This window comes from Amblyomma mixtum, chromosome 5, assembly GCF_055824585.1.
Source record: "Amblyomma mixtum isolate Tamu chromosome 5, ASM5582458v1, whole genome shotgun sequence".
NCBI classification, from domain to species: domain Eukaryota; kingdom Metazoa; phylum Arthropoda; class Arachnida; order Ixodida; family Ixodidae; genus Amblyomma; species Amblyomma mixtum.
Genome location: NC_143016.1, coordinates 176,370,676 through 176,397,718, shown reverse-complemented (window position 1 = coordinate 176,397,718; position 27,043 = coordinate 176,370,676). Strand labels below are relative to the sequence as shown.

General features: G+C 43.0%; 2 protein-coding genes across 3 annotated transcripts in view; both read right to left on the bottom strand.

Moving 5' to 3' along the window:
• The window catches only part of LOC149344790 (melatonin receptor type 1C-like), a 145,418-nt gene that overhangs the window by 45,001 nt on the left and 73,374 nt on the right, over positions 1-27,043 (bottom strand). The gene's annotated exons all lie outside the window — the stretch shown is intronic.
• LOC149344791 (octopamine receptor beta-2R-like) lies at positions 1,530-10,789 on the bottom strand. The gene is made up of 3 exons (XM_089542811.1): positions 9,819-10,789; positions 7,755-7,881; positions 1,530-1,555 (listed from the first exon to the last, which is right to left on the bottom strand). The coding sequence occupies exons 1-3, from the start codon at positions 10,629-10,631 to the stop codon at positions 1,530-1,532; spliced, it is 966 nt and encodes a 321-aa protein (XP_089398937.1). The 5' UTR covers positions 10,632-10,789.

Sequence of the window (27,043 nt, the reverse complement as noted above, 5' to 3'; positions counted from 1 at the left end):
TTGTTGCCAGCAAATATCTCAGTACAAGAATATAGCCGCACCTCATAGCATCCCAAGCGCCGCGATATGAGCTGCTTTGATGAAACGGACACATGTATAACTAATTTTTTAAAAAAAAGCCAGATTTTTTAGACTTTGTATTTTTTTCAGTAATTTGGGAAGTCCATTCCCTACAAACTTCGAAAACGCCGAACGCAGTCCACGTGACTGACAAGTTCGTTGTAAGTGAGCTCGATGTATTTTTATGCTACAGGAGTGGTCTCCTGGCAGCGAAATGGTGCCCTATGTGAAAAGCGCAGCGTCCTGGATATGCTTCTGCCGAGATATGCAGAAAGTAGCATGCCGGTCACGTTGCGTTGCCAACTATGAAGTTCTCGCCTGTTTCTCCGTCTGCTGAACAACTAAAAATTCAAAATAGCACGAGGCAGCACTGCAGTAAAACATACGCCGAGGAAGGAGCAGAGTTAAGTGTGAATGCGATGACTTCGTCGCTGCATTCATGTTAAAAAAACTGTTTTTGCGCGTGAGCCCTTGTCTGCGTGCGTCCGTGCATGTCAGTCGAACTGTCATTCATTTTGGCTTAGAACCTGTTTTCAAAATCCAACGTGGCTCGAAGTTCACTGCCCGCACCGACCAATAGCCACTGCCCACTTCATTTGAACTCGTTTGCAGAGGTGCGGGCGACTGCTCCGGCAAGCTCCAGAGGCTTTGTGCTTCTCGCTCTTTTTCTGCTGCTTGCTAAGGAAATAACTCGTGTATACCCTACATACGTAAGTTCTTCAAGATAACAGTACACCATTTACCATTTACTGAGCGCGAAATTCTCCTAGGGATGCGCCGATTACTACTGCGCGCCAGCGTTACAATTTTTAATATAACTCTACATACAGAACGTTATGATGGTTGTTCCAGAGGAGAACCCGAATTTTTAGAAATAGGGAGTTTGAAATTGAGAGATTGCTTCTGAGGCGATGCAATACCAGTCTTGGCGGATATCAGAAAACAGATGAGTCATTTGAAATAGTATGCCGGTTAATTATTCTCCAGTGGTTAAATTATACCTAACAAGGTTAGGCGCTTGCCTGCAATCCGATTCCTTATAACATCGGAAAATGAGCGTTCTGAATCAACAACTTATTTTATGCAGTCACAATAATCACCGGTGTGCTTCACCGTCGATGCCGGCCTTCCACATAGTGCCGTAGGAGAATAAGGCTGGTTGGAGCCGCCGCCAAGTGCTAGCTTCATCATTCTCTTCATCCTCGCGAGTATCCAGACGTCCCGTCGCACGGGTATCTAATCCGCATGCTAGGTGTGACAACACGGTCGCCTTTATTCTTCTCTCGTGGCATGCAGACTAGTGTCCGGGTTGCAAAAGTGCATAACTGCTTCCGGAAGAAATTTATGCCCTGCCGGGAAACAGGGCATTGCAAATATATTTTCCATGTAGCCCTCTTTAAATAAATCATTCTAATGAATATGGCAGCCAACGAGCCGAGACTGTTTCTACCTCAAACCAACTCTGTGCCTCAACGATGAGGGTGGTCTGCCGGAGCTGAAAACAGGGTTGCAAAATCCAAAGCACTGTTTTTCCGCTAAACCAAATTATCGCATATTATAGGTTATAGGCGCCCTCAGCTGTCGCATGATCGTGTTTTAATCCTTTCCGCGAGTGTTATTATCACCACATTGCTGCATTATTTCTCTTATCTGTTTCGATATCTCCGCGCAACATTCACACTGCAGAATATAAACGGCTCTCTAATAGTTCCTGTACCGTGCTGTTGACTGTGCCCTTTTTCAGTGTGCTTCCTTTCTAGTTCATACGAAGCAGTTGTCCTTTCTCTACAACTGGTCCAGATGTGACATCCTGAAAACATTCCATATTGTTTTGACAGCGCAAAAAGGACAACACGCTTTAATAAATTACCTTGGGTGACAGTCAAGTGCTTTCTTAGTTTCTTCAAATCCGTCATACAGCGCTTTAAACTAAGTCGCAGTGACATCATCGGTGGGCGTAGCTTATCTCGCTAGCGACTGCCGACATCACATAATCGCTCCGGGTTCCCGCAGGTGCAAATAGGGGTGTCTGCAAATTTTCAGCAAAATGCCCCATCTAGGCGGCACTCAGATAAAGACGCAAACCCGAGTGGAAGCACCAGTTGACATTATTTCGGCCAAAGCATAGCCCTGAAACCTGCGATGGCTGGTGGCGTTCCCTGTTTCGCTTATGGCAATTGTATTTCGTGAGTAGACATAACTCCGTATGCATAACAGTAGGAATGCAGGAATGAGGACCGCATCATCGAGTGAAGCGGTGAAAGGGAGTGCAGCAGGAGTGCGGGAACTGAACGCGTCGGCGACGCTGCACTTGTCTCTCGAACCTTCCAGTTTGAAATGTTGCTGGTAAGAGTGAAAAGACGCTTTCCCAGCACTTTCGAGCGGGCTACAAGCAGAGTATTCCTGTGTGTATGCATACACATCGTTCATTTTCACATCTTCAAATGTCTTTGAGATGCGCTGACATCTGCGTTATTCGGCAGCGTATCTGACCTCTTATTTCTTCAGTGTCAGTCCAGGTTTTCTTTCATGTCAAAATATGTTTCATGCGCCCATTTACGATCTAGTGGTCCTTATTTCAAAACTTCTCACCTGCTTCTTTGGCTCCCTCTTTCATCTCTTTTCTTTTCATTTCCTTCTTTTCTTTCTTTCAAAAAACGTCGATATATATCAACACCATAGCGTTAAGGCTTCCGCTAAGACGAAAACTTGTCTTTGTCGTCGTCGGCGGCAGCGTCAGCAGTAAATCAACACAGAAGAAACCTAGGCGGGAAACCTAGATCACGCGATATTATCAAGTCATCACGAGGAGCAAACTGATTGTGATCAATCTGCCCACCGCGGAAGGTGGCTGTTACATTAGTGAATGGTCGCCAGAGGTTGCTCGGGAAGAGCAGCCTGGGTCTCATAAGCACCACCGGTGGCTGTGCTTGAAGCAGCCACCTGGTCGGGTAGTGGCGCATCGATTGACCTCTGCAACACTGCGCTAGGAGTTGCATGAGGACTCCCAGCGATCTATGAGTATAATGCAGAGAATGACCAATTGCGCGTTTATGTCCATTGCCCCACAAACGCTATCGCGTTATTCCTTGAGGCGGAACATAGGTCTCCCCTCCGATTTTCCACCTAGCATGTGCTTGGTGCAATGTTCAGGGGAAACTCCCAAGGTAGAGTATATTTGTAATCAGGGAGTAATTATTAGCACCCATCCAGGCGAAGCCATACGGCAGCAAAGGAAAGCTATACAGTTTCACAGGGACATCGCAGCTGAAAACTCCGTCCTAGTCCGGAGTTCAGACCCGGAATCACTGCCTGTACACGGCAGTTGCTCAGCCATCTGATGTAACCGAGATGATTAGCAGATGGTAGGGCGAGAGGGAATTGGTCATCAACTGTAAATTGGTATGGTACAGGTCCAGTGTGAAGGGGAACTTTCGAGGTGGACTATATTTTTAATAAAGGAGTAATTACTGCTTAGCATCCACCAAATCGCAATCATGCCAGGCGGATGATCAAGCGACAAGACCACCGCTTGGACATGACCGATAAGATGAAAGTGATCGAAAATGACAATGCTGAACTCAGGGCAGAGAACGCTTCACTGTCTTCTGAGTGCGCAGTCCTAAGGAAGGAGATGACTGAGCATGAAAAGAAAATAACAAATCTTGAACAATACTCAAGGAACAGGAACCTGGAAATTAAAGGCGTTCCAGCAACCGAAAATGAGAATTTGCCTACCGTCTTGGAAACCATAGGTACTCTGATAGGAGAGTCGATCAACAGCTGCGATGTGGAAGTTTGCCACAGAGTGCCTAAGAAAAATTCCACTGAGACTAACATCATTGTTCAGTTCTGCAACCGCTCAAAACGGGACGCTGTTTTTGAAAAAGCACGGAAAAAACGCGTTTGCACAACTGATCTTGGCTTTGAAGAATCGTCTCCTGTGTTTATCAATGACCACTTGTGCCCGGAACTAAAAAAGCTTTTGGGGATGACTGTCGCGAAAAAGAAAGAAATGAAGTGGAAATATGCGTGGACGACTGGCGGCAAAATTTTTGCAAGAAAGACTGACAGTTCAGGCGTACTGCACGTCACGTGCTTAAGTGACCTCGATAAGATAAACTGATTTCTGGTATCAGATGATGCCGTGTGCTTCCTCGGAAATGAACAACGCCTATCGAACTCCAGCCGAAGTAGGCGCTTTGCGCAAGAATAATCATGTCAGTCTTTCTTTCATACACATCAACGCGCAGTCGGCACGCAACAAGGCAGATCAGATTCTTGCACTTATTTCCACCTTCGGTTTTGAACCCGATGTGATTATGATCACCGAAACGTGGTACCGGGATGAGTCTGATGTTCTTAGGCCTCCTGGCTATACAACGTACTTTCTGTATAGAACCTGCCGGAGGGGAGGTGGCATTATGGTGATGGCAAGAAAAGAGATAACATGTCATCTTGTATCGAGTTACAGCTCCATTAGTTCCGATTATGAAATACTCACTATCCGTTCCAATAAAACTGTATTCTGCACTTTGTACAGACCCCCTGCAGGCAGCACAACAAATTTCATTAGCTTTATCGATGGTTACTTGGGACGGATAAACGACAATGGTTATGAACTAATACTAGCAGGAGATTTGAACATTGATTTGAGCAGAACTTCTGTGCCACAGGTTGAACTTCGCAGATTGCTAGACGCAAATGGATTTTCCAATGGACCTTTCCTCGACGTTAATTGATGTCTTCATAACAAATATTCATGACTCAAAGCTTATATCGGGTGTTGTAGGCGCACATATAAGTGATCACTTGCCGATATTCTTAATGACCACTCACTCGACTCACACGCTAGAAGTACAAGAAAATATTCCTGTAAGAGTAAGAGACATAAATGATTTCCCTCTAGATACTTTTCGTTGCAATATAGCAAAGGCCGACTGGTCAGAAATTTTGAGCATGAAGGACCCTGAAGCTGCTTACAGCTGCTTTCACACAAAATTTGTCAGTATTTATGATGAGCATTTTTTGTATAAATCATTCAAGCCGTCACGCAGAGCGAAAAAACCGTGGATCACAAGGAACTGCATAAAAGAAATGCGCAGGAAAAGTAAATTGTACCAAGTGTTTTTAAAGAATAAAAACGATAACACGCTCAAAGAGTTCAAAGCACAAAGAAACAAAGTAAGCAGCCTACTGCGCTACGAAAAAAAGAAGGTATTTCCACAACTTATTCAATAGTGAAGTAATGAAAAAACCTGACCTCGTTTGGCAGCACCCTAATCGCGTTCTCAATCATAGCCCTGAATGTGCAAGCAAAACACACTCGATTACTTTAGAAGGCGAAGTACTATCAAACGCACGTTTGGCAAACTCATTCAATGAATATTTTGTATCGCTATCAAGCAGTACTCATGATTCAAGCTGCGTGCAATATATAGGTGCAGGGACGAGAGACAGTGCGTTTTTAGCGCCAACTGATACAAATGAAGTTTTCAGCCCTTTCATGTCAGTCAAAAACAGCAACTGCTGCGATATTGACGGGCTTCAAATACGACCGGTCAAACATGTCTTAGACCTAATCTCTCCTATACTCGAACATATTTTTAACCTCGTTTTTCAGCATGGCATTTTTCCGAAACAGTTGCAGCTTGGAAAGGTAACTTTCTGGTGGAAAGGTAGCTTTCTTTACAATACGATAGGCCTCTATAATTTCTCTGTGAAGCCTCTCTTTTCCTTTACCGCACGTGCGTGTGGCATTGAACTGTGGCTCATTTGCTTTGCATTTTTTGCATGACTTGCAGTGTTCTGCTAGGTGCCCATCCGTTGCTACAGCTTGCACAGCACGACGGTGTTCCCTCAACCTATCGTTCAGGCACCTGCCTGTCTTTTCTAAGTTCAACATTGCGCTTTTCTAAGTTCAACATGTATTACCAACTCGCCCAACTTTCTGCATTGCGCAATTTGGGTTTATGAAAGGGCTGTCTACCGAGACGGCACTTTTGACACAGAAGGAAATAATATTAGACGCTTTCGAGCGAGAAATGTGCGCATTAGGCATATTTATAGATCATTCTAAGGCCTTCGACACCATTAACCACGATACCCTGTTATTAAAGTTGCAACATTATGGCTTCCGTGGCGTTTTTCTTCAGTTGCTAAAATCCTATCTTCAATACCGCCGCCAGCAAGTTGTTATCAAAAATCATTTGTCTGATGTACGAGCAGTTCACGCAGGAGTACCTCAGGGAAGTATTTTGGGGCCTCTGCTGTTTTCTTTTTACATCAATGATTTGGTAAACATTGACAACACAGCAAAATTCATCATATACGCTGATGATACCAGCATACTTTTAATGGGGTCTGATGCCGAGCTTCTTATCTCACGCGCAAATGTACTTCTAAATAAACTACATTCCTGGAGTATCGTTAATTCGCTTGCCATAAACAACAGTAAGACAAAAGCTGTTTTTTTCAGGCCGAAAAACCGAAACATAGACACGCAGGCCATACTCCATCTCGGCACTGCAAATATTCAGATAGCGTCGCAAGTTAAATGTCTTGGTGTTCTGTTCAAAAAAAATATGTCCTGGAATGCTCACATAGATGCAGTTGCAACTAAAATTTGTCGCATTACAGGGATCCTGTGCAAATTGCGATATTTTGCTCCTGTTTGCATTAAACGCCTTATTTGCAGTGCCCTTTTTACTTCACATATTAACTACTGTCACCTAGTGTGGGGTACAACTACTTTGTCAAATATTACTAAACTTCACCTCCTACAAAAAAAGGCAATTCGTATAGTTGCAAACGCTGCATACGATAGTCACACTGCACCTCTCTTCAGGGAACTAAACATTATCGCACTTCCTGACATTTATAAAACAATGCTCCTTAAGCGTTATTCTAACGGAATTAAACAGAATAAAAACATTTTAGGCGGCATAGCAAACCTGACACCTAAACGAAAAACACGGAATACCCACAGTACTGAACTGTGGGAAATACCTCGAGCACGCACTAACTATGGATACCAGATGCTACATAATATGCTCCCGTCGCTTCAAAACAAACGAGTTGTTTCATAGCCACAATACTGTTTTTTTTGTAAATATATCATAGCCACAATAATTGCACTTTCTACCTTTTTCTGTATTGCACCGTACATTGTATACTTCATTAAACACTCTACTAATCTTGTAATTGTTTTGCTTATGTCCTTACTTTGTGCCACATCCTCCCATGTCTGATGCGTTGTGTTTGTATTCTAGTTTTGTTGCCAATGCCACGATTTTTAAGGGCCGTGAACCCCGTCAAGCCCAGCTAGAGGCTTTTTGTTCACGGTCCTCAGCATCTGCAATGTTGATGTTCGAATAAAATGATGATGATGATGATGATGAAAAGCTGAACCAATGGTATTTCTAGCAGAACACATTTCACGGTAATTCGCTCTTGCTTTCTGCCGACCAAATGAATCATTCAGCAAGATGCCCACTTTCAGTTAAACATTTTTTGTTCTGGTTCCTATAATAAAAACTTCCGTTTAAAGCGGACTTGAATGGAAAAGTACTATTTCTTATCCTTTCTCTTTCATCGGTGAATTACTCAAGATGTTACTTTACATGTCCCGTGTTTGATCAACCAACAAATAAAGCCTTTAAGAAGATGCGGCAATGTGCCAGCCCTTCTCTTACCCTCCGCCCTGACGACTTCGACAGCACTTCCGAAGAGGAGTTCTTTGTATCCGTGCCTGAAGGATGGACTCCTGAAGGCGTAGATTATCGGGTTGCACGCAGAGTTCATGTAGCCGAACCAGTAACTCTGCGTGAAACATAGCGGTCGCCGGAGTGCTATCAGTAAGTCGGGGCGTTAAAACACTTCGGCTTGGTAATTACTGCGCTAATTTCCGAACACACCATGCTTATTTACTACATTAAATTTATTTGGTCGGAATATTAGCTTCTGTCCACTGAACATCTGAACATGTCTAGTGTTGCGCAACAGTTGTCAAGAGTGCATTTTCCGCGCTTGAACTCAATATCTCGGGCCAGATCGACATCGTGCGTATGGATTTCTCTAAACGGTTTATAAACACTCCTGGTAGGAGCTGACAGCTGAGGTATTCTGAGTGTCACTTCAGGTGCATTCCGAGAAGGCGTCTCAGTACCATTATTATTAAATTTGACGCCAATTATTTGGTTTATGTAATTGCAGACGGTGTATCTGTTGGATAGTTTATAGTTGCATACCTAACAGTTCTGCCGCCGCGGTGGCTCAGTGGCTATGGTGCTCGGCTGCTGTCCCGAAAGACGCGGGTTCGATCCCGGCCGCGGCGGTTGAATTTCTTTGGAGGAGAAATTCGAGGCCCGTGTACTATGCGATGTCAGTGCACGTTAAAGAACCCCAGGTGGTCGAAATTTCCGGAGCCCTCCACTACGGCGTCTCTCATAGCCTTAGTCGCTTTGGGACGTTAAACCCCATAAAAAAGTTTATGAGCACATATTTCACATACTGTAAGATTTCACCATAACAATCCATGTACCCGCAGATATCCTGTCGGCAGGTTTCTATTCTTTTGATATTAATGTTTTCTCCATCGTCAACAGCATTCCTATTGGCTTCACAAGGTAGACTTAGCTGCTCGATGCGAGCGATGGAAACACGATAAAAGATTGTGCGAAAAATGGGAAGAATGAATATTGCTTTCCAACTTTCTATACCGGTATCTCACAGTTTTTCAATTTACCAAAGTTTTGTTCACGAATGTTGTTGGCAATGGACTCTGATGGTTTTGATTATTATCGTATTAGATTACAGTTCCTTGGTTACTGCAAGTCATAGAGGCAATTGATAAATGGTGTACGTGTGGAGGGGTGACGCTGAATTATAAAAAAGTGGCTGTATGCGTGTTACAAGTGAAATGTAGTACGCTCTGCATGCGTGGCGAAATTTTCTGTCCCTGCACGCCAGCCTCATGACTATTACGGCTTAAAAAATAAAACTTTGGTCATTCCCTAAAATGCACAAACGCCCAGCTCTTAGCCGTTTGCTCCTCCGTTAGGTTTAATTTAAACTATGCCGAAATACCAGGGCGCCTTTAAGTTAAGCAAACTTAAAAGTGTTCATTGTAACGAAGTCATATTTATTCATGATAACCAGACTGTTACGCTTCCTTTGTTTTCATTGGAATACACAATGATATTAAACCCAGACGGAATCGAGTGGGTTAAATGGTACTTGAGTAGAATTAGCTGATCGACTAATTGGCTTCAACCATTATATTCATCGCATTTAATGCCAGTGTTTCGTCTTAAGTTTTCGTTTCTTTTGTCTGGTGCGTGTATTGGCTAAATGAGAAGAATATTACCTACTAAATAGCCTCCCAGTTTTTATTATAGCCTTTAATGGTCAGCCGTCATAAATTTCCCTTCTTTCATCAAACTTTTCCAGAAACCAAACCCGTCACACGCATAAGTTTACTGCCAATAGTTACTAGAACAAATATATACACGAGCAATTTTTTCCCTGAAGAGAAGCCGAAAAAATGCTCGTCCCAAAATTATATTCTGGCCCCTTTTTTGAAGATGAATTACTTCGGTTCCTACTCCAGTCGTAGCTTTTTTTTTCAGCTCTGTTTTGATTGCATTATTTTTTTCGGTTTCAGACCACTCCAACTTGAGACATATTTCAGCTGATATATGCCGAAAGTAAATTAAAGAAAAATTATTGATGTGCGAAAATTATGAAAGGTAACTAACCACAGGGTTCAGTATCTCCGGAACGTACGCTTCGTCGCCTCTTGAATTCACGTAGAACGTGTAGATCATGTATGGAGACCAGCAGAACAGAAAACAGATGAGCACCAGGAAGAGAGTGATGTTGATGCGCTTCTGCTGGACGACTGAGTTGTGCAGTCCCATGTGAGCCTTTACGCGAGACATGTGGTCGGCGATAACTCGGAAAATGTTGACGTAGCAGAAAGCCATCACGCCGAGTGGAATGAAGTAGTTGGTCACCGTAATAAGAGCCGAATGCAAGTACGTCTTCAGGTTGCGCGGGTAGGCTGGCCCACACTGCGAGGCCCCGCGTTTGTAGATGATCTCGGTAAGTCCCAGGAAAGGTGTAATGGCACAGAAGAAAGGCCATAGCCATGCCGCCACCAGGAAGACGATTACCTTCCGGTAGCCCTCACCTCGATGGCTGAAGGGTCGCGTAATGCTCAGATACTTGTGGACACTCATGTACATGAGCGTGTGAATGGAGCACATCAGCAGCAGCGCCATGGTGAACCCGTTGAACTGGCAGAAGGCGTGGCCCATGACCCAGTCGCCCCGAAGTAGTGTGGCCAGCGAGACGGGCATGTCGAGCAACGCGACCAGGATGTCAGCCACCGCTAGGTTCACGATGAACATGTTGGTGCGCGTGCGCATGCCCCGGTGCCGGAGTACCGTGAGCACCACCATGGCGTTTCCCAGCACGGCAAGCACCATTAATGTGAGAAGCAGCACCGCCATGACGCTGACCGTTGCATCGCCGAAGTAGTAGTAGGTGCTGCTGGTGGACTCGGCCATTCTCTGCGGCGGGGAGGAGCACGGAGTCGGTTGGCACGAAGACGGCTCGAAGATCTCTGCCAATCAGGCTATTCAGTTATGGTCATGTCACGCTCCTAAGTGTACAGACAATATTCAAAAAGGGGGCATAAGCAGAGAAGAGACTACTCCAGTGCTAGAGCCAGAATAGCCGCTGCCGTGGTGCTCCATTTCAGGCGACAAATCGAGTTTAAAAGATATTATCTATACACAAGTGCACTTCGAACCATGAATTAACTCAAGAAAATAAACATTGGGTGTGCTGCTGGTGTATGCATGTGTTTGCAAGCCTAGCAAAAGAAAAGGCATTATTCCATTTATACCATTATTGATGTAGCAAATGAAACGCATATAAGCAACCTTCTGTGACTGTGAAACTTGACGCTTTAAACATATAAGGCCTATCAATTTACCGTTCATCTTCAACTGTTTCATTTTTATGATATAAGAAACCAACTTTTAGATCGGAATAAATGGTAACTTCAACGTTAAGAATAACTTTATTTGCTTATCTTGACTGTAATGAGAATAAAGTTTTTTACCTGACTATAGAACATTTTTAGCTGACTATAGAACATTACGTAAATCACTACCTGCAAAATTTGTCTAGTAGCATCTACGTCATGCACCGGCACTGCCTGTTTCCTTATGCCAGGTGACTGTTGTATAGTTTTGCTTTCTTGCTTGGTTACCTAAGTGGCACTTATAGAGCCGAGTACGATGCAAGAACGTAAGGTGGCTAGCTGTCCCAGCAAGAACAGTCGAGAGCGCATACGTTACAAGAAAACATCTGTAGATATTAGTGATTTATTGGTTTGGTTATATGGGAATTCCTGTTCAAATGCGACTAAGGATACGAGGGACGCCGAAGGGGACGTGTCCGGGTAATTTCGACCACCTGGAGTTCTTTAACGTGCACTGACATCGCATACTACAAGGACATCTAGAATTTCGCTTCCAACAAATTTTGAGAGCCGGGCTCTAACCTCCGTCTTTTCGAACAGAAGCCGAACTCCATAATTGCGGCACCACGGCGACACACAACTTATGCATTGGAAGAAGCATAGTTGTTATGAAAAATAATTGACAGTCACAATAGACTACGTTTGCTAACTTGCAACAATATTAATTTTTTTAGGAATCAAAATTTTCACGCCTGAACATATTTAAGTATCACCAGGTGGCATGTGCGACCATGACCAATATCGTAGGGACTTGACGTTTTTGCCACATAGATATGTAGGCATGGAGTACTAGCATTTGTCCGTTTATATATATATATTGTTCTCCGCAATTATTGTTTTCACTGTTCTATTTTTTCGCCTACTTATTAGAACACATTTCTGCACGTAAGCCTTAGTTTACAGTGACCGACAAGCGATCTTTCTTCTTTTTATGTTAAAAAATAGGGGGAAATGGTGAAGAGATTGCTTTTCAATCACTATATAGGACGTGAGTGAAAGATATCTAAGCGTTTCTTCTATAAATGCTTTATAAGAGAAGAAAGCAAAACTTGGACACCGAAAGAAACAAATGAGACTGTTACATATTTAGGGCACGATATACGTATGTAATAACGTGACAAATAGTTCGTGATTGAACGATACTGATACTGCTCGCGCATGTAAGCTGAGTTTGTTGGTACTGCTCGCGCATGTAAGCTGCGGTGTGTAAACCACTTAGGGTTTCGACTTCTGCTGCGCTATAGCTTTCTATTAGCTTTCTTAATAAGCTGAGCAAGATCCGCTGCGAACGTTTCTGTACAACTTGGCCGTAAATAATTGTGATGATTCCGGACAAGTCTTACAAAATTTGAGATAAACTTGACCATGTAAAGTACATGTTGATAGAAACAATGGGTAATTTAGAAATATCGCGTCATGCGCTAAACCACGTCTCTAACGTCACAATATTTACATAGCTTCGTATTTCTAGATAAAGGTGGGCAGTACATCTGTACTGATCTTGATTGCCCAAAGTGGTTTGCATGTTCAGTGCTGTGCCTTCTCGCCTAAGATTTTTACATTAACTACACACGTGCGGTCTGTGCTTAAGTGGTGACAATTTAACTTAAAATGCAACTATTGCTCCATGAAGCTGTGTTTAAAATGCCCAAATTCACTTTATTCTGTGCCTATGCGCTGATTCAGAGAGTTAGTTTTTTTTTCTTTCAGTACCACCACGTTTCTTCTTATCATTTTAGAACGCTCGGACTCGAGCTGTTTTTAAAGCTTTTCCTTCTAGATTCTTGACAATATTCACACACTTTTCAAATAAAACTCACACAATTATAGATCATAGGATGCTGCAAGGTGTCGCATTGCAAAAGTTCATTCCTCGGGGTTGACAGTGAGGTAGATGTTGCGAAATGGCGGACACTGAACTCCCTACATCCTGAGCCTGTGTTGTACTTTATCGTTTTCTCGCTCGCACTGTTTACATAATAACTGCCTGTAGATTCGATCCAGTGACTTCGCATGACTCCCTCCGTACAGGTCGTTTGTGACATTCCTACAGGTTGCCGCGCAGTCACAATTCAAATTATGTCCTAGGTCCGAGTGTCTAATTTGGACTCTCTGTCAGAAGCCAAGCATCGATTTATAGAGGCAATGCAAACAACTTCCGGTTTATTTTATTTTCTTTCTAGATGCTTCATCTAGTAAAACATCGTAGCAGGGTGGATATACATACATCAAGCATATGAACACTGAAATTCATAAAATTTGCAGACATTTTTCAAGCGCTAGTAAAACATTCTCCTTGACAAATTCGCTGTCAAGGTTATTGCTGTTTGTAATTGTCCTCGGAAAAAAATAGCCTTAAAACATTCATTCCACGTATTTAAATCAGTTAGGTGTAGATCATGCTTTCGTCTCGTATAGTAACTTGAGTAAGGAAAAAATTGTTAACTATTCACTTTCATCGACTGTTTACGAGCTTCAAGAGAAACTTCAATCGGCTGACACGATTGCGCACAGTCGCTGGCGGTTACCCACTGGGTTCCAAGTGCTCGTTCGCCGAATTAATTGAAAGCAAACCAAACTACTTTTTGCAGTCTTAGTTGTAGTTAATTCTTGCTGGACAAGATAAAAAGATTCCAGATAATTATGACGCATTCTAAAGATGGTCGAATAAGGGAATTCTACACTGAAAAACGAACACTTGGCACTGATGGCTCCGGTGAGCGCTTGAATTACCACAGTTTACGCCGGGAATTTCCTGCAACATTACCTATGTGTTTTTTCCATGAAAGCTGGCTAGTTATATACAGGCCAAATTATTTGTACAGTGTTACTTTCATTAGTGGTAAGTTGTTAGCAATATACATAAATTGAAGAAGTCTCTTGTTGCCTGTAATTATCAAAAAAGTTATTTTCAAACTTAATGGGCATTTGCCAATGATCACACCAAGTAATGACATTCGGAAGGTCATTATTCACAGGCACGAGATTGTCAACTTAAGTGACTTCTCCGCACAAAATGCAGTCATCTGCTTAAAGATTCACCCGATCTGAAGGTCCTGCCATAATGACATTATTAAATAAGAAAATTAAAATGGCACAAAAAAGAGATCCCTTGAGCCTGGAAATGGGAAGGAAAATTGTTTAAGATGAGGAATCGACTGATGTTGGAAATGGATGCTGTAATATAAGTAAGTATCTGGTAATTCTTGTACAATATCGTACTTCATGTACCATTTGCTATGAGACACTTTGTCCAATACTTTGCGAAAATCCTAGAATAGCATATCCGCACCTGAACACATATTGAACATCCATAAGCATCATGTGCTCTACAAAGCAACTCAATATAGGTTTATGAGTTATGTACTCTAGGGCTTCGCATGATGTCGATGTCAGTAATACAGATCGGTAATGATCGACATGCCCTTTCTTCCGGTGTTATAGGAAAGATTGATCTCGGTCGTGACCAGTATTCTGGTAAGAAGCGTCGCATAAACATTCGTGAATACCGCACACAAATACTTCGGAAATCATTCTTCCTAGCGCTTCGAAAAAACTTGTTACTTTATCGGGCCCTGGTCATTTTTGAACATCGCGGCTAAAGAGAAAATTAAAACCCACTGGGTTGGGTTTGGTAATTTGAACAAAAAGTATCACAGTGTCGTAGGTGTAATATATCAATCACCACAGAAACAAAAATAAGGCCTCATTAACGAGACTGATATGTCAACTACTGATTTCACATGCGGTACTCAAGTATATTGGTAACAATATACAAAAGTTTCGACTAAGAAAAACAATGCCAATTATTGAAGGCCTACCACGCAAACAAAAATACAATAAATCTAATGTGGAACGTTCTCTCTGTCTCCAACATCAGGTCAAGTTTTCATAATCCACTTACATACCTAAGCCTATTATTCAGCGTGACCAGGTATTGTGCTGAACGGATGATGAAACACTAGTACCCCTATGTACCAGAAAACAGCAAACAGTTTGAATGACCGCAGGACAAGGACACTCTTAATACGAGACAGGGAGGCTCACCTGTGCGTCTCCGAGTCGCATTCGACGGCCGCTCCGATGTGTGCACCCAGCGGACGACGGCTGCGTGTCGAAGCGGCAGGAAGGCGCGAGTGATAGACGCGGCGGAAGACGGACGCGCCTTGCGGGTCCTTTCAACCTGCCGCACCGCCACTCAGGCAGCCCGCTACACCGTAGCGCGGGCGTGACCCCTATGCACACGCTTTCCTACGCGCCTTACGGGTCGGCGTAGCGCCACTCGGGTGACGCAAGGAGAGCGTTATGGCGAAATGATTCGTGATATTTATTTATGAAATAAGCCGCGGCATCTGCCATCGAAACTTTATGCACATGAGCTTCGGATAGCATATGTAGAAGGACAGGGTGAAGACACCGAAGGGGAAAGAAAAAGGGGAGCGATATGAAGAAAGCATACCAAATTGAGGAACGATGTGCCGTTTTGAATGCGAGATCGTTGAGCAACTAGTGATGCAAAGAAGCCGCCACGGGCTAAGGCTGCCACAGCTCCATCGTGTCGTTAGTGTGTGAAAAATGCCAGGACCATCAAGGGCTGAGACCTTGCGCAGCTTGAGAGAACAGAAAGTTTCACTTCTCCTGGAGGCCAGCAAGAGCGCGATGAAAAAGGGTGACATCATCGATCCTCCTTGAAGAATCCCAGTAAAATGTCTCTATTCCGCACGGGGGCCTCTAGGAGAAGTACCTGTGATGCCGTGAAGTATCTACCAAGTTTTCATTAATCGAATTTCCTGATCCACAAAATTGTCTTTTTCCGCAGAACAAATATCTATCAACTTGGCCATATAGTTGAACAGGAACCATTTTATCGAAGACCTATGTTTTAGATGCAAATGTCTCTAGCGTATCCTTATTGTGCAAGATACCCGGCTTAAATTGAAAAAAGTTGCGCCCACATTAAAGGTATCAGGAAAGGTGATATGTTTTTTCTTCCAATCTAGATTCCTTCGAGGTGCTCGTTTGTTTGGCGTTGGACTCATAGCAGACCGCAAGACGATGAACGATTCATGACACATGGGCGAACAAAAGAACTTGACTTTTATAAGACTGAAAAAAACTGTACAGATACAAATTCACACAGGAGACACAGAAGCTACGCACTAGCTACTAAACCTGACACAAAAGTATGCTCGAGCACCAAGCTCGCTTTATACGCCTTGCCGAAAAACCGCGACCCGTCTATATCACTGCACGAAGCCTGGCGTAGAATCCCTCAGCCATTGAAGCTTGACACAAACGTACGCTCGAGCTCCAAGCTCGCTTTGCATGTCTTGCCGGAAGCCGGGGCCGTCTACATAGATACTCGAAGCCTGACCTAGAACCGCATAACATGATGCAACGCACTCTTAATTATGCTAGTTTGAAAATTCCAGTGAACAGCGAGGGCGATGAGAGAGGGAGTAGGCGTCAAGGCACACGCTAAGCTAAGTCTACCCTTCCCTTGTGTTTTCGACCGCGCTGGAATTCTTTGGAACATCTGCCCGCGCGCGCTGCGCTTTGCTAAGGTCGTGGAAGGAGGAGGTCCTGGATCCTGCGCTGCGCTTGCAGCCGCCTGCGCCAGCGGGAATATTCGGGAGAGTTCTCTTCTTATGTAGCCGCTCGCGCTCAAAACGCTTTGCGCTCGCTATAGCGGCCTTAAAGTATCCATTCCTAAGTCATATATTATCACTATATCAATCATATCACTTCGTAATCACCACACCTTTTCCCCCGATCGAAACTGCCAGCCTCTCGCGCTATGATTTTGATATTGTTCTGGGCATCAACATTCATCAGTGCGCGAGTCGGTCAAAACGCCAGAGCACTCGGGCACTTGCTCATGCGAGCCCAAAGTTGAAAGTGCAGGCTGGTTTATTGTGAGAGCTTATACGCGGAAGAACATAAGAGCACTTTTTTGCGCGGTCCAAAATTCGAACGCTTCACCAGTTAGGAGCCTGCTAAATGGCTACTGGACATGTAATTTTGAAAAAATGAACAGTATTTGCAGTGAATTCAAAGAACTGGAAAACATACGACTAGACAATTCGACAAACCGAAACTTAAACTGTCATTTGTGTGAATGAATTCAATTCGTGAACACATTGCGCTCACGAAATTAGAGCCAGCATTCTAACGCATTCAACTCCGAAAGAATCGCTTTTGTAACCTGTGAATTTTTGCTCTATCAGATAAATTTACTAATTTTCACGTCGTAAACATCATCATCACCATCATCAATCTGATTGCTCAATGCCGGGTAAAGTCCTTTCCGAAGCCTCTCCAAATTAAACCCGTCCTTTGCCAGATGCAGCCACCGCATCCCCGCAAGATTCTTAACCTTCTTCACCCACGAAACTTTTTTCCACCTCCTTAAACGGTTGTCTTCTCTTTGAATCCACTCCATTACCCTTAAGGACCAGCGGTTATCTTGCCTTCACATTACATGCCCTGCCCAAGCCCTCTGCTTCCTCTCGATTTCGACTATTTCGAACCCGTGTTTGTTCCCTTACCCACTCTGCCTGCTTCCGTTCTTTTAATGCTACACCTATCATTTTTCTTTCCATAGCTCGCTGTGTTGTCCTTAACTTAAGCTGAACCCTCTTTGTTAGTCTCCGTGTTTCCGCCTCATAGCTGACTACCGGTAAGAAACAGCTGCAGTAGACTTTTTTTCTTGAAGGATATTGGTAAACTGCCATTCATGATCTGAGAGAATCTGTCATACGCGCTCCACCCCATTCTTCTTCTTTGTTATTTCTCTCTCATGATCCGGATCAGCGGCCACTACCTGCCCTAAGTACGTATCCCATTACCACTTCCAGCACCTCGCTACCAATTGTGAACCATTGTTGCCTTGTGAGTTTGCTGAAAATTACTTTGATTTTCTGCGTGTTAATTTTAACACCTGCCCTTCTGCTCAGCCTGTGTAACTCATTGATGATGTTTTCGCCGTAAAAACGGTGGTTTTATTCCAAACGGCGAACGGGTAATTAATATTTGGCATAATAATTGTCTTGCCACGCACATCCTCCGCATTTTCATGTGGCGCGATTTTGGTACCGGCAGTAACGTCAATTCCTGTTCCGAGTTTCAGGCGGCATGCGCATTTTCATTACGGAGGTGATCGCACAATTTCTGTAATGCATACTTGACAATCCTCACGTTTCGATGTTATCCTTTCCAAAGATTCACGCAGTAGGAATGAAATAGCGCATATAACCCTAAAAAAATAAGGGTTAGTGTTTTATGACGGAAAACTAATTTATTGAGGTTGAATCTTGTATTCAGGTGCAAGAGAGATACTTTCTGAGTCAAAAAACGAAAAGCGCCTCGGAGATTTCAATCGGGCTGGATCCTTAGCAATATAAATTTTGGTCATGATCTGAATGGGTTCAAGACTACTTTGGGCTTGGTTAATCATTGTTTGATGATTTCTCTATATATTTTTTCTTTAATACGGCTAACGTCATTAGAAAGGCTGTTGCAGGATCAAAGAGTTCAATAAGAACCAGCGGGTGGAAAAACTGAAAAGATAAAAAATAGAAAAAAAGTGTTGAAAATTGAGAACTTTATAGTCATACAAGAAAGAATTAGTGCTTAAATATAAATATTGAAAGCACAGAAATTAAACTTGCAATACACGCGAATTATTATAACAACTCCAATATAATAAGCTATAATACAGCAGCCGAGCGATCCGTAGCGCCCAACGGAGCTGACAGTAAGCTAATTGTGTTTCATACTCGCAGTTCAGCTACCGTCCGGGATCAACGAGGAAACCACCGCTATCGGCGACAGGCCGCCAAACGTAACAACTACTTCGGCCAGCTGACATAACTTCCAGCGTTTACTTCGTTCGCTATTCCCGGTCCTGGCTTACATAAGCCAAGCACCTGCGCTTCCAGAACCACTGGCGTCAGATCCACAATATATAACGGAGTTTACAGCAACCTAATTATCTTCATACACACACGCAGGCAATCTTTCGCATTACGCCTCGTGTGGGATTCCTGGCATCGCTCGCCTAGCAGCCACAATGCTGTCCAGTGCAGAATTGAAGAGAGAATTTAAATCACCCAGGAAAACACTTAAAGAAAAGTTTGAAGAATTGATCTATGAACTGAAAGCTGAGCTAGAAGTAGGAAAACTAAAGGCTACAAATTACAGCACAGAAGTAAACGATGCCATAGCAACACCGGATTTTCAAAGTAACCAAAATGAGGACTTAAATAAAAAGCAACTAAAACGTTGTTCCTGCCAAGTTTGCTTCTTGGACAACTATCAGCGATCTGAGAAAAGCTGACAAGGAAGTGGCAAAACAAACTCATAAGCTGGACAAATAATTGCATCTAAAAAACATAATTTTCTGGCATTCCTTAGATCTGATGAAGAAATGATGGCACTGCTTACAGACATTGATCACAAAACAAAATGCCTATTTGAAGCTGCAGACCTGGGTATTGCGCACAGAGTACCTACACCAAGCAATCCCAAATCTAAAACATTGTCGTTCGCTTCAATTCGCGAAAAATAAAAATGCTTCGAAAAGAGTAAAAATAGCGCGACAAACAACTTAAGGCCTTGGACTTACCATTGATTCTCAGGAAGTTACCTTTTGACACCTACATTAATCCCGCGCAGAAGTCACTGTTACTTGAAACAGGGTACTTCGTTACCAAGGTTCGGAAAACGACTACCAGCGCGGTTCACAAGATTGCTTCGTAGTCACATCTCAGACTGATTTCTTCAAATTTGTCTATCGAATCCTGTACAAGGACACCTGCATCATCACCTTATCTTTCATCAAGCCACATCTCTTTGCATTTCAAATCGGCCAGCATTCCGCTATATCATTCATTAATACATCATTCCTTAATATGACACGGGACACTTCCAATCTTGAGACTCGAAGTGTCCCGTGTCATATTTAAGATTTTCTCAATTTTTGTTCTAAGATCAAACAAAAAGTTGACATCAGCATTATGTCAGAGATCTGGTTCAAAAGCACCAATAGAGCCATTACTATTCCTGTCTACCGGTTAGAATTCAGAAGCAGGCAATTTTCACTACCATCACCATCATCATCGACTGGCAGCATGACGGCCTAACTTTTTATGTTAACAACCGTCCCCCGTAAAGAATTCGCTCTGACACTTATATATTATGTGCGTAGTGCGAGTCTGTTTCCTCAAATTCCACTAAATCGTAAATCTTCGAACCTCTTAGCGAACAAAAAGTATCACAGTGTCATAGCTGTAATATATCAATCACCACAGAAAAAAAATAAGGCGTCATTAACGAGACTGATTTGTCAACTACTGATCTCATATGCGGTACTCAATTGGATTTAATAGGTAACTTCAACATCTACACATTAAACCATTACTCATGCTGCTCTGCATACACTCTAGTATTAAGAAACAATGATGTTTAGCAGCAGTTAGATGTTCCAACACGCTTTCCATTGACTAGAAACAGCACGCTAGATCAAGTAATAACTAATCATTCTTGATTGAGTTCACAGCAGCAACGGTCGCATTTGGCGTTTCGAACCATGTCGCTGTTTTGCCGTCGTGTCCGCGTCGTACCAAGATAATAAAGAGTGGGTGACCATTGCTCTAAAAAACGTATAACAAACCAACTACCAACTGCTGCACTGCTGCACCTGCTGCATATGCCGCTTCACTGCGGCACTGTATGTGACATGCACTGTATGTGACATTCGGCATCACCTTGGTATATTTATGGGAGTTTACTAAAGGCCATAAAAACCAAAGCCGTCCCACGCTTCCCAGTTTGTCTCTGAAAAAAAGCTTAGAAACGTCCCGCGATGATATTAGCAAGACAGATTTCTCTGCACTATATTCTATGGAATGCTGCAATGTTGCCTACCAATTGTTTATTGATATTGTGAAAAAAGTGTATGCAAAGCATTTTCCATATGTAAACAAAAGGAAATCGAGACGCTTTCGGGAGAATAGAAAGGAATAGAAACGCTTTCACTAATCAATACATTCTTTCCGTTTCATACAACGCTGTCAGAAATATGTTCTTACAAAGGAATGAATAATATCCAACTGTAAAATAAACAAAGTATCCATGTGCTGGGATTAAACTATCATTTGCGTGTGTGTAACAGTACCGAGACTATTCTGGTGATCTGTTATGAAGATATTGTACATATTTGTTATTTCATGCATTCTCTTGATATTGTTTTACTGCTGTCTGTCATCACCGTGCCAAGCCGCTACGGGAGATGTAAGCTTTGTCAAGCCGCGTGCGCGGCTTTTTTTTCCTTTCTCCTCAGCCATTGTACATGACTGAAATAAATGCACTGCACACTGCACTGCACTGAGACGTACAAGAAAACCATGAATCACACGTGATTTACCAAGGCGAATGAAGGGAAAAAAATATAAAATAACTTTATAAAATGCAGGGATCCTGCAGTGTTTGCAACATTTAAAGCCTATCGAAACAAGCAAAAGAAAGATATCAGGTTTGCTAGAGCCAGATATTTCTGTGAATATTTTGAAGAATGTGGTAATAATTCAGACCGGCTATGGAGAAAAATTATTCGCTGTTGAAGCCCTCGAGAAAGGACGGCGCCATTGGAACCATAACAAGTGGCGATATTGTCCTCATGGGTGCCGGTATGTCGAATGCTGTTAACAGCTTTTTCACAGATGTGACAAGCATGCCTTGTTTAATACTGAAATTTGAAATTTATTCCGCAACAAAAAATTGCTGAGGCTCAGCTTGGCTAAGCCTGAGGAATGCGAAGCATATTGGTGGCTAGGCTTGGTAATACATGGCTTTCCTTGGTTGAATACTTGGTCATTTTAATACAACCACTAGAAGCCTTCGTCGTGGGGGAAGACAACGGCATGGCTACAGCGGAACGCCGACTAACCCCGAGACGCGCGTTGGGTGGGCGCCTGGATTGCCACGGAAGCCGCGTCTGCCTGCCCGGTGGAGCGAGCGTTTCACCTACACCGAGTGTGAACGCGCGTTCGAAATGCGCGGGAATGCGCGGGTCACGTGGTGTGACGTCACGGTGTCACGTGGCGTTACGGCTAGGGGTCCCACGGCGACGGCGCGAGGTGGAGGCCGGCTCTCTCATCCGATGTCACGTGGTGTGACGTCACGGTGTCACGTGGTGTGACGTCACGGTGTCACGTGGGGGCCCCACGGCGACGGCGTGAGTGGTAGCTCTAGCAATATGCTTCGCATAAAAGATGCTGCGAGGAGGACAGGAGAAAAGCTGTGTGAACAGCTTGAGAAGCCCTGACCCCCCAACACACGGGGAAGGACAGAAGCGTGCGGCAAGAGAGCACAGTCGGAAATGCAACATCGTTGAAGAAGTTGGTATAAAACAGGCAAGAAGAACTAGAAAATCATATCACAAAATTATACAAACAAAAAACGCAGTTCTTTTGGTGATATATCTGATATGTCAATGTTAGCATCGTTTATAATGTGATTCAGAAGTGTAGGCAATTTAAATTTTGTCATTTGATTTCCATAATTGGTACTACATTTTGGGACATACCACACCTCAGGACGGCGCACATTAAAAGCAGAGATGTTTTTCTCTAGCCTTGCTAGGCTAGTGATGGCATCATTATTTTTTATTAAACTGAGTTTATCTAAGCGGCATAGTCGGTGATCGTTCATCGTTTAAACTTGTATAATGTGGTACTTCTTAAATAGGCCTGCTGTGTGGAAGCGATATGGAACTTTACAGGCGAGGCGTAAAGCCCCTTTTTGCAAGACAGTAAGTATGCTAATGTTTCCAGCTATTGTTGTCGCCCATACAGAAAACGCATAATTTAATAATGAGGAAAATAAAGAGTTATATATGAGCATGTTAACAGGTATAGGAAAATTGTAGCAGTAACGGCGCATAATAGCAGCTGTCCTAGATAGCTTACCAACGATATAGTTTACATGATCAACCCATGTCATGTTTTCTGAGAAATACACGCCCAGTGATTTAAAGCACGTTACCTCTTCAATTTCAGTGTTATTTAAAAAAAAATAGAAGGTCGCTGGACATGTGTCTGTCGGGGCGGAAATAAAATAACCTTCGTTTTATTACTCTTTAGCTTGAGGCAGTTAATTTGAGCCCAGGCATTAATCTCGGACAACGTTCTGTTCGCTCGGGTACCTAGATCAACACACGATTTTCCTGAAAAGAATAAACTTGTGCCGTCAGCATAGATTATGTAATGTGCCGTTGCATCAACGCGAACTATCTCGTTAATATAAAGTATGAAAAGAAATGGTCCCAGGATGCTTCCCTGCGAGACACCTTTTTTTATTGACTTTATTGTGGAGTGTTTTCCTTCAATGACGGCGAATTGAGTACGGTATTGTAAGTAAGACTTAATAATTGATGCGAAATGCCTCTTATGTCATAGTGATCGACTTTTTGAAGGAGAATTTCAGGATTAATGAGATCAAAGGCTTTGGAAAAATCCAGAAACAGCCCAAGTACCATATTTTTACATTCGAAATTTTCGAGAATGAACTCCTTTTGGGCCAGCAGTGCGAGTTCCGTAGACTTGTTCCTGCGGAAGCCAAACTGAGCGGATGTTATTAAGTTGTAGCGTTCAGTGAAAGAGGTCAGGCGTTTCAGAATTATTTTCTCTAAACCTTTGGAGAATACAGGTAAAACGGATATGGGGCGGTAGTTGGACATCTCATTTCTATTTCCCTTCTTAAACACAACTGTTACTTTTGCTTGCTGCATTTTTTGAGGAAAGCATCGTGTGGAGAAACACATATTACACATGTGGGTAAGACAAGGTGCTAATACATGAATGGCAAATTTTACAGCTTTCACTTTAATACCGTCCGTGTCAGCAGCTCTACTATTGCTTAGGGTTAAAAATGTCGCTACAAGCTCACTGAAATACTGATTATCTATACATCAATGATCGCTTAGAAAATGGCTTGTTCCTATATTCTTTTCTGAGGCTGAGATTGTGTCGACATTTTCGGAACTTTCTAGTAGTTTGGCCTGTGATTCGGACGATTTCCAGGTCAGGCCAGTTAAGTTTAATATAGAGATATTCTCATCGCCACTAACGTATTTATTCAACTTATGTATTTTAAAAGTTATATTTCCCAATAAAATGCTGGTGGCTGAAGAAGTCGTTGTTTACAAGAAAGGTGTCAAGAACTTCCTTGGAATTGCAGACCTATTTCTTTGCTCCCTGTCTTTTCCAAGGGCTTAGAAAAGCTTATTTCCTCGTGGCTACAAAAATTCATTGAAAAAAAGTGACATTACAGAAGTATGGCAATTTGGATTTCGGAAGAATAAATTCATGAGCTCGCGCTTTCTCACGAGAAAGAATATATCTTCGACACCTTTGAAAAGAAAATATATCATGCTAGGTATCTTCGTAGATTTCAAAAAAGCATTTTATTCTCTAAATCATAAATTGCTTGTTAGGAAGTTGGATGTGTATGAAATTAGAGGTCATCCTCTGCAACTTTTAATCAATTATCTTTCTCATCGTGAACAATATACAAGCATTAATGGTATTGAGTCTTCTTCAAAGAACATTAAATGTGTAGTGCAACTGGGCAGCATATTAGGCTTTTGTTCTTCAACTTATATAGTAACGACCTAGTAAACATCACCGGCCAAGCATCATTTTTTATTTGTGCAGACGACACAAGTATTTTCCTCTCAACGAATGACTGTGATGCCCTGACAGACAAAGGAAACATAATTGTATGCCAACTAAATACCTCGTCATAACTAAATTGGTTAAAATAAATGTTAATAAAGGAAGGTTGTCATCTTCCAATTGTAAGAGAGTTGGGGTTTGCTGCCCCAGCGGCTAGCGCCGACGAAGGAGAGGAAGAAGTCAGAAGACGAAGCTGACGAAGCTCGGGTGCGCGCTTGCGAACGCTGGCCTGCTGAGCAGCACCGCTTGAACAAAGACCGGCCATCCACACTAATTGTGCGAGTCGTCTCATTACACATGGTGGAGGTGCTTCCTGCTCTTCCCTTGCTACGCCACGATACCCAGTCTACCAGGCTCTACCACGACGACCGACTCCTAGGCCCAGCCCGCTACCACCGCTGTCATCTGTTCCGGTGCCATCCGTACGGACGATACCGACGTAGGAGATTGGTTGGCTTCCTACGAACGCGTGAGGGCTTACAACAAGTGGGACGACGTCGTTAAGCTCACGAACGTCATCTTCTACTTGACCGATGTCGCCAACTTGTGGTTCCGCAACCACGAAGCGGATTTTACTACCTGGGCGGCTCTAAAAACCAGCCTGACTGACGTCTTTGGCCGCCCCGCTGTCCGAAAACTTCGTGCCGAACAACGTTTGCGCAGTCGTGCCCAGCAGAACGACGAGAATTTCACCAGCTACATCGAGGACGTAGTTGACTAGTGTAAGCGGCTCAACCCATCTATGAGCGAAACTAACAAAATACGACACATTCTGAAAGGCATTGAGGACGACGCATTTCAAATGTTGGTGTCAAAAGATCCTCAAACCGTCTCCGACGTAGTCTCTTTGTGCCACACCTACGACGAGCTCCGCAAACAGCGTCATGTCAAAAAAAAAAAAAAAAAGCAGTAATTTTTCACCCCAAGGGTAAGCAGCTAACTACCGATTACGATCTTCTGTTTAGAGGTACAAGGATTGATGTGGTCGAAATAATAAAGGTCTGGGGAGTTTTCTTTTCAAAGATGTTGCAATGGGATGACCACGTAAACCATATTTTGCAGAAATTATGTTCCATAACAGGTATACTCAGTCGAAATCGTTATGTCTTTCCAATCTCTGCAAAACTAGTCATTTATTATGCCTTATTTTCATCCTACATGAACTATTCTCATTTAGTCTGGGGCACAACGACTGACAAAAACCTCAGTAGTCTTTTAAGGATGCAAAAATAGGTTTTACGCATCATTAATAATTTGCCTAAGTTTTACTCAAGTAAACTTATCTTCAGAAATCTTAAGGTCATTCCAATAACTAAAATGTATCATTATAAACTCCTACGCGAATATAAACTCAGCACCAAGGAAAATCAAAGGCTGTTTTTGGACATATCGAACTAAGAATTAATAGGCAATGCGGCCTATAATACGAGGACAACAGACCGTTGGAAAGTGCCAAAATGCCGTACGAAGTATGGGTTTCAGAGTCTTATGAAAAACATGCCTCGATTACTAAATGAACATATTAAAGCGGAAACAGATATTTTAGGACTAAATTTCCGGAACCTGAAGGCGTTGTTTTATTAATTTGCATGTCCCTAATACACACCACACATTTCATAAACAAAACACCTTGTACAGATATTTAGCCACGGTTTCATTATAACTGCCTTTATTCCCCGACCGTTCCATGAGCTTGTCGCCATATCTTTCATAAAAATGTCAAGTTATAAATTTGTAGGTTTCTGTATATTTCTGTACATTTTGTTCGGTAAATTTGTTTCTGGATTGTGTTGCTTCGTTGCCGTCAATGCCAGGGGGACCAAGATTTTTTTCAAGCCGTAAAGGAACGGCTTTTCTTCTTGGCCCCTTTCACAATGTGTACGTCATGTTGTGAAAAACAAATAAAATGAATGAATGAAATAATGAAATGAATGAATGTCACCCGGCGTGCCATTTGCACGGACGACAGCCTTTCCAGCTTGGCGGTAGGTGGTCTTGCCCACGATCAGCCGACACTTCTTCAGCGCATCAAGCAGCTTGTGTGGGAGGAGGTCGCCCGTCAATTATCGCTAGTTACCTTCCAACCCGCCCCAACGCCATCGCTGTCGCCATCTATTCAGCGTGTCATCCAGGAGCAGGTAGCTGAGGTCCTGCCGCCCACCAATCCACCCCCTCTGATTACTGCACCGCTTAC